The sequence below is a fragment of the Juglans regia genome, chromosome 7 (assembly GCF_001411555.2).
Source record: "Juglans regia cultivar Chandler chromosome 7, Walnut 2.0, whole genome shotgun sequence".
Lineage (NCBI taxonomy): Eukaryota > Viridiplantae > Streptophyta > Magnoliopsida > Fagales > Juglandaceae > Juglans > Juglans regia.
Window position 1 is genome coordinate 3,061,544 of NC_049907.1, and position 10,654 is coordinate 3,072,197.

The 10,654-nt window shown below is 35.2% G+C and overlaps 1 protein-coding gene across 1 annotated transcript; it reads left to right on the forward strand.

Annotated features, from left to right (window-relative positions):
* The first annotated feature begins 1,799 nt into the window (after positions 1–1,799).
* On the forward strand, positions 1,800–9,978 carry LOC108999551 (extra-large guanine nucleotide-binding protein 1-like). Its single transcript, XM_018976455.2, has 8 exons — positions 1,800–3,584; positions 3,672–3,809; positions 3,893–3,997; positions 4,081–4,266; positions 4,995–5,175; positions 7,135–7,376; positions 7,925–8,088; positions 8,922–9,978. Exons 1-8 carry the CDS (start codon positions 2,262–2,264, stop codon positions 9,511–9,513), a joined length of 2,931 nt encoding a protein of 976 aa, XP_018832000.2. The 5' UTR covers positions 1,800–2,261; the 3' UTR covers positions 9,514–9,978.
* The last annotated feature ends 676 nt before the right edge of the window (positions 9,979–10,654 follow it).

Below are 10,654 nucleotides of genomic sequence, written 5' to 3' on the forward strand. Positions count from 1 at the left end.
TAAAATTTGAAAAATTTGTATTATTTTTTATATTTTGTTTGAAGTTTTGTGAAATTTATAATAATTAGATGAAAAAAAAATTTAAAAATAAAAAAATATTTTATATTATGTAATATTTAAAAAATAAATATCTACAAATATATAAAAATACTTGAGATATTATCGCTGTCCAAACTAACCTTTATATTTATAATTTTTAAGAAATTATAGGAAAAAAAATGAGAGAAATATATATGGTCCAGTGTAAAATCTTCCCGATGTTGATACGTGACAGTGGAATCCTAATAATTCCTGACCAACCCACCCTAACACTAGCCACAGTCACGAGTTTCATGAGAAAAAAGTGTACCCAGCAGCCAGACCAGGACTATATTCTAATATACAGCCACGTGGTCCTTTAGCCCACAAAGTGACAAAATTCTCATTGCCATTTTATGAATTGGACCCCCACCGAGCCCATAGCCATCCCTACTATTTTTTTTTTGAAATTATGCAATTCTCGTATAAGAAAAAATAATAAATAATAAAAAATAAATATAAAAAATTTAATTTTTTTAATAATAAATATTATTTTCTTCAAAACGATTATGCGACATTTAATACTTCACGATTGTATATAAAATTGCTCTCTTTTTCCTATATATACATTTTATGAATTGAAGTTGTAATGCTAATTTGGATAATAAAATTATAATACCAAATCTGGTTAATATTCTCTCAATCTTTAAAATAAATTAAAAAAAAAAAGAGAAAAACTTGCACTTTATGCTTTTTAAGTCTATATACTTATTCATTAAAGAGATATTATAAAAAAGCTTACGAATTAAAATACAAATTAATATGCTACATGTGACTTGACACTGTATTTATATTATAATTTTTTTTATTATAAAATAGATCTTCTATATTATAATTTATAAATTTTTTTATAAAATCTTTGTATTGAACTCCCACATTAAATTCTTTAAAAACCAAAAAATGAAAAATGAAGTAAGATTAAAAGATAAGAAATAATATTTATAGTCCCTTTAATTTCTACTCATTCTCTTTAAAAAAAGTAGGTAAATTTGAAATCTAAATAAAAAAACTCAATTTTTAATAATAAAGTTAATCTTTATTTAAAAAAAATGTGCAAAATTTATATCCCTAAAAGTATATATAGTATTATTGATAACTTCTGATAAAAGGTAAGTAAAACTTGGGGGCTTATTACAGCTGAATCTCTGTAGAGAATGCTCTTTTTAACTTTAGAGGAGTTCACTTTCACAAAATTTGAATTCAGATTTTAGCATTCATTCACGCCACAATGATGGGCATGTTTTTCCGTCGTTGAATGGGTCCCAGCCCCACCTTATCTACCTTTAGTCCAACAAAACCAATCATATTAAAAATAAATAAGATTCATGATATATATATATATAGTTATTGTTATTATATTTTATTAATATAATTGGTTAAAATAATTATTTTATAAAAAAAATATTATATATTAATTATTAATTATTTTTATATTTCATATTTATAATTTTTTTTTATAAGATATAAGAGTGTTTTTACAAAATATGAACTGTAAAATTATAAAGAATAAATATAGATAGAAGTTACTATTAAAAATATCTATTTTATACGTAACATTTAAATTATATATTTTTTTAAATAAATATTAAAAATAATTAACCAGAAGTAATCCGCAATAAATATAAAATATATACCACTATTGTAAATAGTCGCGGATTACAAAAACTTTTTTATTTTATATACCCGAGCCAAACACAGTCGCTGTTCTCCGATGCTGTCTTTTTCCTCCCTCACACTTTCCCAATACACACATTTTCCTTCTCCCACCGAACCAAACACAATTTACAAACAAAACTCTCTGGCTTCGGATTTCCCCAATATTTTCATCCGCCTCCTCCTCCTTCTCCCGATTCCTTTTCTCTTCTTCCACTCCTCTAGCCAGGTATGCAAAATCATATTCCAACCCTTTCCTTTATTATTTCCATTTCTCTTTGCTTCCAAGCAAAGTTCAATTCCACACACTTTTTCAGCTCTTACAGTTAACGTTCTTTCTCCTTATTCTATTATCTACACGATTAACCCGAAAATTAGGGCTACTTTCTAAGTAACATGGGGTTTGAGGAGCTATTTCTTTGCTCTTCTATTTGGAGCTCAAGATAGATAGGCTTAGAGCTCCGTGTTTTAATCGGTGAGGATTGGAATTCGAGTTTGTGTTGAAATTCGGATTAAGTTTGTTTTAGACTATGTTAGCGGCGGTGCCTCCGGTTGAAACATCGGACGCCGAGAATGGTGCCGAGTACTCGTTTGCCGTGGAATACAGTGGCCCGCCCGTAACCTACGATCTCCCCCGTGCCGTTCCAATCAACGTTGAGCGAATTCCCGTGGCGGCCGTGGTCGCCCAGGTCTCCTTGTCGGATAAACTTTCCCTGCCCGTTGTGCAGCCACTCTTAGCTCCCGATCCTCGGAGCAAAAAGTTCTCCAGAGAGCTAATAACGTTAGGTTCTGATTCTGCTACTGTGATTTCCCCGACTTCCGTGATTGCGTTCGACCGAGATAATGAAAGTGTTCGTCAGTGCAAAGAGCTAGAGTTAGTTTCTGAAGCAACTGTGTCTCCTACTTCTGTGATTGCCTTTGAGGAGAGAGATACGGGCAATGAAGGTTGTGTTGTGTCGGGTGAGTTTACTAGCTCCGGTGTGTTAGAATATTCGAATGGGCATTATGGGTCCGGTGATTTGTCTGATGTAGCTAACAGCTCGAGGGCATTGGGGTTCTCGTCCATCAGCCATGAGCTTTCCCACGAGTTATTAGGTGGAGCTGGGAGCTCAAGCACGATAGAGTTTTCTGATATTTTGGATAAGTCACAAGGAAGCTCATTGAGGGTTTCTAATGGTCGGAAGGAGAGTTTAGACATAAATAATGATTTGAATCAAGCAGATTGGGTGTCAAATGAATCGGTTTTGAGTTTTGATTACCCATCATCTCGAATTTCTTCTATTAAGGCTGTGGACTGCAATAATGAATCGAATTATGATCTTAAGCGAACCCCAGTTGTAACTTTTCGTGATGTTGAGTCCGATGGTGCTTTTGATGAGGAATGTACTCAGGATGAGCCCGAGACTATGCCTGCGAAGCGAGTGCCACAAACGAAAGGGAAGAAAGGATCATGCTATCGGTGCTTTAAGGGAAACAGGTTCACCGAAAAGGAGGTTTGCATTGTTTGTGATGCAAAATATTGCAGTAATTGTGTGCTTCGAGCTATGGGATCAATGCCGGAAGGTAGGAAATGCGTTACCTGCATTGGGTTCCCGATTGACGAGTCAAAACGAGAAAATTTGGGGAAGTGCTCTCGGATGCTTAAGCGGCTGCTTAATGACTTGGAGGTTCGACAGATCATGAGGAGTGAGAAGAAGTGTGAAGCAAATCAACTACCACCGCAGTATGTTTGTGTGAATGGACAACCTCTTTCACATGAGGAGCTGGTATTATTGCAGACCTGCCCAAACCCACCAAAGAAGCTCAAACCAGGGAACTATTGGTATGATAAAGTATCTGGTCTGTGGGGAAAGGTGAATTGATATACTTTGCAAATTTTTTTCTGTTATTTAAGTTTGTTGCATAATTATGGAATTTGATCTTTCTATTGAATTTAACAGGAAGGACAGAAGCCTGCAAAGATTATTAGTCCCCACTTGAATGTTGGAGGTCCCATCAAGCAAGAAGCTAGCAACGGAAACACACAAGTTTTTATAAATGGGCGGGAGATTACTAAAGTAGAGCTTCGCATGTTACAGGTTGAGTTACTATACATTTAAAAATATTTTCAGAACTGGTTGGCATGCGGGGATAGTTAAGATCTGTTTGTTGAATATTGCAGTTGGCAGGAGTTCAGTGTGCTGGGAACCCGCACTTTTGGTTGAATGATGATGGGTCATACCAAGAAGAGGGACAGAAGAATACAAGAGGGTATATTTGGGGCAAGGTACTGTTTCTCTGTGAATATTTGTTTCTGCCTCTATCCAATTTACATTGCCATATTCGTAAAATTTTCATGTTACTTTTCAGGCTGGAACAAAGCTTGTTTGTACTCTCTTGTCCCTGCCCGTTCCTTCTAAATTCTCGAATTCTTGTGGAGAACAAGTAAGCAGTCTGGTTAATAAAACTGTCCCCGACTACTTTGAGCAGAGAATACTTCAGAAGCTTCTCTTAGTTGGATATAATGGATCTGGTGCAAGTACTATATTTAAGCAGGTAATAACCTAGTGTAATTATGTGCCTAATCCTATGCTGGCCACTGCCTTATTTACAAGACAGTTATCAAATCTGACCGTATAAATGCCATATAGCTCCGGGCATTTTGTATCTCCTTCTATTAGAGGACTTCCATTTTTTTACTATAGAAAGAGATCTTAGCGTATCAATAAAATCAAAGTTTTCAAATAGAACTGATGTGAAAGAGAGTTTTGCAATGGGTCTAACATCTGAGAGTGATATCATCATTCTATTTTCTCGATGGTATGTTGTAATCAGATGTAGTTGGCAGATCGTAATCATGATAACTTTTGGGAAGCTTATTTGTGGTTCATTAGTCTCTCTCTAGTGGAGCATTTAAATTCCTTTTTATCCTGCTGCTTCTAGAAGAACTCATGTGACATTGTTTGAAGTTATTATGTAATGTAATACCTTTAAGTATTACCGCAAATTTTCTTATTAACATGCTTGGACATGTTATAAGATTCTAATGGATTTTAGATTCTATTCCACTTTCATTTATGAGGGACTACTTTTGTCATGAAGAGCTACTGTGCTGTAGCTCAAAAGGCACCTCCTCACCTGTTAGAAAGGTTGCAGAGTGAGTTTGTCGGTCGAAGGTCAATTAGGTGTATTGCTAACATTAATAAAAGATGCTTGCAAAAGTCATGTTCCAATTCATACATTATTTCTCAAATAGCTTATTTTTGGTTTTTATACATGTTCAGGCCAAGATTCTTTATAAAGAAGTTCCTTTTTCTGAGGAAGAGCTGGAAAGTATGAAGTCGAAGATTCAGAGCAATGTATATAGATATCTTGGTATACTTCTTGAGGGGCGTGAGCGTTTTGAAGAAGAAGGGCTCATTGAGTTGAAAAAAAAGCTTTCCTCTGGTAAAATTGGCTCCTCAGGTATGAGTTCAAATCAAGTCTGCCGTTGTCCCTTCTTATTTTTAGCTTGTATGTGCTTACGTAGTTAATATTACATGGTTTTCTTGTTTGTGGGCATAAGGACTCGTAATAAGGTTAAGTTACTCTATTCGAAGTATTTTCCCTCATTTTCCTCTTTCTTATATATTTAGCTTTAGATGGGACTAAGGGCATGTTTGGAAAAGTAGTCTCATCTCATCTCATTTCAAAATTTCTCATAATTTTCTTTCCAAACATCACTAAAAAAACAAACACTTTTTAATTTCAAATCTTCAATTTTTTCATTTAATCATTACCTAATCATTACGAGTTTCCAAAACTTCCAAACAAAGCACAAAAAATAGTACTACTTTTTCAAATTTCAAAATAAAAATAATATTAAAAAATAATATTCTAGCAATATTTTAACTTTATAATATTTTTATTTAACTTTTTCTCTCATTTCTCAAAACCCAATAAAACATCTTAATTCAAACCATTTCACCACTATTCACAAATCATTTCACTACTGTTTACAAAATTCTCATCTCACCTCATCTTCTTCCCCAAGCATCCCCTAAGTCTTCAAAATACTATTTTTTTTATAATGTAGAACCTCAGCAAGGCAGGGTCTTTTGGACCTACCCCTGGGGTATAAATCGCAAATACACAATCCTACCTGCTAGCTTCATGTATCAGGTAATCCAAGGGGAATCCTAGTGCATAATTGAATCCAGGATGTCCAAGTCTCAGTTCATCCCACGTCTGCCCTTTAACCACTAGGTTGTACCATGATAGGATCAAGGTGCTGATTAATCTGTCACGTGTAGATCTATCAACATATCTCTAAATTTTAGAGGATGCCACATTATATGTAATGTTAATCACTCTTTCTTTTTATGGTATTTTGAATGTTTTACAAAGTTCAAAAACTTAACATTCAACAGTCGCATTTTTTTAGAATTATGATTATTGTAGTCTGTACTTGGAACTAAAATTTTTATATCATGCTTCATATTCTGATTCCTTTTATTCTTCTCAGATGGTAAAATTTTTGATAAGTAAAATAAAATTTATTAAACCACCAACTGTCAATTACAAAGATAGAAAAGCCCTAATTATGTAGGGACATTAGAAACTAAGAAGTCATGAAAGTCCATGCCACTAAAATCCACAGCAATGGCCCAAGTACAAAGAGTCCAAAAAAATAACAGTTTTAGCTCCGCCAAGGATCTCTCTTTGTCTTCAAAAGTCCTCCCATTGCGCTCTTGCCATAAACACCACATAATACAGATGGGGATCATCTTCCAGACCGCTCTAATCTGTCTCACACCTCGAATTGAGGTCCAGCAAGCCAATACATCCAAAACAGTTTCCGGCATAACCCATGCTAAGTCCATTCTTTTAAACACCTCATCCCAAAGATTCTTGGCTACCTCACAGTGTAGAAGTAAATGATTCACCGACTCATCCCTACTTTTACACATACAACACCAATCGGCAATGATTATCCTCCTTTTTCTCAGATTCTCGTTGCTTTAAGTTCTAATTGTTGGTACTTGGTGTGGAAAGTGGGTTTATGGAAATAAACATCAAGTTTGACTTAACTAACAACTCATGGTGTATATGGCACCTTTCATTTTTATTTCTTGGGATTGCCTAGTACTAACATCTATGCATGTGTTTGTTTAGAAGATATTGATGCTAATTTATATGAGAACTTAACTAACATTGCAGGATTAGGTGTGCTGCTTGGCATTTAGTGTAAATGTCTGATAGGCTTGTTGCTTTATCAAGTGTACTAACTGGATGATCATGGTCACTGATCTGCAACTTTCTACAAAATTAGCTACATCAGGACCTTACAGACATTGATACATTGCCAAATTAGTTTCAGCAGATTATAGGTATGGATACCTTGTATAATGTAAGTTTCTGAAACTGGTATCTGTTTGACAACAGGGAACATGGTTAACAATGATGACAAAACTATTTATTCTGTTGGCCCAAGGCTGAAAGCTTTCTCCGATTGGCTTCTCAAAACTATGGTGTCGGGAAATTTGGAAGTTATCTTTCCAGCTGCTACTCGGGAATATGCACCATTGGTCGAGGAGTTATGGAATGATTCAGCCATTCGAGCCACATACGCTCGGAGAACTGAATTGGAAGTGCTACCAACTGTTGCAAGTTATTTCTTAGAGCAGGTAAGATCATGTTGCATGTTCCTCTGCTGGGTTAAATTTGTATAATTGTAAAAACTTTTGTAATGGTTATGATTGGTCATAAATTCGCGTACAATGCGAAGGTTTTTGGGTGCACTTTTGCTACTAGGAAAAAGTGATACCATTTAGTAAAGAGGTGGTTGACGATAAGCACTAGCAATTAGCATTGGCTCGAAATCCAGGTAATTGAAGGGTTGCAAGATGGTTTCTAGAATATACATCTGTTTCTGAGCCTAACTGAGCTTAGCAAGGTGTTGCTTAATTTCAACTCATTTTCCAACATGGACCATTGGCTTCTTTGGGCTTTGTCATGAGGCTGATTGAGCTATTACTGACTAAGGTTTAAATTGATAATGGTTACCACCTTTGTTTAAGAGTCTTCTGTGAAGTTGTCCAGCAATCTCAATGAGGATCATTGTTGTACTGATTCATCATTCCTTAAACAGATATTTTGCTTATAACTTTTTTTTTCCCATGGCACGTACAAAAAGCTATTGACAATTTTTCTAATGTTACTTTTTTCTATTTAGGCCACTGCCATATTGAGAACAGACTATGAACCGTCAAATTTGGATATCCTATCTGCTGAGGGTGTTACTTCATCAAATGGGCTTGCTTGCGTTGACTTCTCATTTTCCCCGTCGGCACCTGATGATAACATTGATGCTGTTGATCAGCATGATTCTTTACTAAGGTAGGCCTTTAGGTGTTGATGTGCATTGCTGATCAATTTGCATGTTTGTTGGATAAATGCCTTATTTCTTTGGTGCCTCAAAGTTGAGCAACTCAGATAATGATTTTTCCCAAATTAAACTTGAGTTCACATCACTATTTGGTAGATATCATATACTGATACAGAGCAAACACAATATCAATCCTGTTTAATCCAATCCATTGTATGCAGCATAATGGAAAGTTTGGCCTTTCAACACCCTAATCAATGATAAAATTAGTTGGTGTGTATATTATTTGTGTGCATTCTATGGATGACTTGTCCAACTATCCCGGTCTGGTTCTGTAATCAGACCCATAGGCTATTATATATGTATAGCTGTTCTCAGCTTGTGCTTTTGACAGGATGTACATGTGTAAGATGATGTATTATCTATCATCTTCATGGTCCCTTAAACTTCTATATAGAAGGAAGGCACAAAGTTATTGCCCTTTACATTCAATTTTTTCCTTACATGAGTATTATGTTTATTTTTTCCCCAAAATGATAAATTCTTCTTTTATCATCGCCACATAGAGGGATCATTTTTTTTAATATATAAGTTATAGCACGTAGAGAGATCCTATTACAAAGGCCATGTTGCGTTGGCACGTTAATAACCTCGTAAATTGGAGAAAAATACTTCCCTGTGCCATCAATCAGACTATCAATCAGTCTGAAAATGTGTATATTGCATAGCTTGCTCTTTATTTCCATCTGAAATTGACCTAGTGACTACTAATCATCCCCTATGGACACTCTAAATTAATTTTCTTTTGTTTGTGATCCTTAGCGTTCTTGTGGTTGTTTCTCAGGTACCAGCTTATTAGAGTACCAGCCAGAGGCTTGGGAGAAAACTGCAAGTGGCTAGAGATGTTTGAAGATGTTGGCATGGCCATTTTCTGTGTTGCCCTTAGTGACTATGACCAGTTTTCTTTTGATGGGAGTGGTTCTATCACTAACAATATGATGCAGAGCAGAAAATTATTTGAAAGTATTGTGAATCATCCAACCTTTGGTCAGATGGACTTCCTTTTGATACTAAATAAATTTGATCTATTTGAGGAAAAGATAGAACGGGTACCATTGACTGAGTGTGAATGGTTTGATGATTTTCATCCGCTGATAAGTCGTCATCGCTCCAACAGCAACAGCAATAGCATCAATAATAGCCCTTCGCTGGGTCTGCTGGCATTCCACTATATTGCAGTGAAGTTCAAGAGACTTTATTCTTCCCTCACCGGACGGAAGTTGTATGTTTCTCTGGTGAAGGGATTGGAGCGTGATAGTGTTGATGCAGCTCTTAAATATGCAAGGGAGATTCTGAAATGGGACGAAGAGAGAGCCAACTTCAGCTTGAGTGAGCATTCAATTTATAGTACAGAGGCAAGCTCCTTCTCTCATTGATGCCTAGAACAGAGAAGGCTTGTAAATGGGTCATCTTCATCAGAGACAATTTTACTTTTTCGCCTGTGCACGCATAGCTGCGAGTAAAAATGAACAAGAGAAGATTGTTTCCTTGCAGGGGCTATTGCTGCTGCTTGAGATTGGCATGGACATATCAGTAACGTGAGTTGGATTTTCTTGCGGCAATAATGCATACTTTAGACGTGCTGGCTCATTGCTACACAAGTATGCATGATTGAATGTTGGAATATTTCCCCGTCATTATATTGTAAAGCGATCCTTTGATGATGTGTTGTATTTTTGTACCATGCTGCTTATGTAGTCGTCCCATCCTTGAACATGGTTCGAAAATATTCATTTTGTAATAGAGTAGATGAAATGCATTAGATGTATGTATCATTGTAGCCAAACCCTATGATCTTTTATATATATACATATATGTTATGATATCGTGGTTGTACAGAATCAACACACTTTCTTTGCTGCATACAAACATATATGTTTCCCGACAACGCAATTCGAGGCTAGTTCTGTTAGATTAGTATCCGACTTTCATTTGAAAAAGTTGAATTGATTTTTGTATTTGGTGTAGGAGTTTGAAAAAATTGTATTGATTAAATGAGATAAGATGAGTTGAGACACTAATATCTGATTTCCATTTGTCCATGAGGTGATAATTCTATATGGATCGTGTTACACCCACCGAGGGTATAGCTCGAGAAATTCTATCGAGAAGGCCTTTTGGCCTTTTTTTTATACATTTTTTTTACTCTTAATTTTTTTTTTAAAAATTCACAAAACATTAATTTTTTTTTTAATTATAAAGTGTTTGTGTTTTTTCACATATACAAACATATATGTAAAAAACAAAAAAACTTTCTATATTTCTTTCCTTGTCTTTTCTTTATTATTTTTTCTTTAAAAAAATTCTATTTGTTAACATATCAATTTAAGAAATTTTTTTTTTTTTTTTAATAAATGAAAAGAGAAAATGATGTAATTTTAGCAGATGGCTTAATGCGTACGTCAAAATCACGACCCTCGTTTAACTGACAAGTTTCGGTTCCTATAGAGTTTTGATTACGCCCTCGGTTTACATCCAAAACTGACGCTGGCTGCCCATTGTTTTTCACTCTGCCAT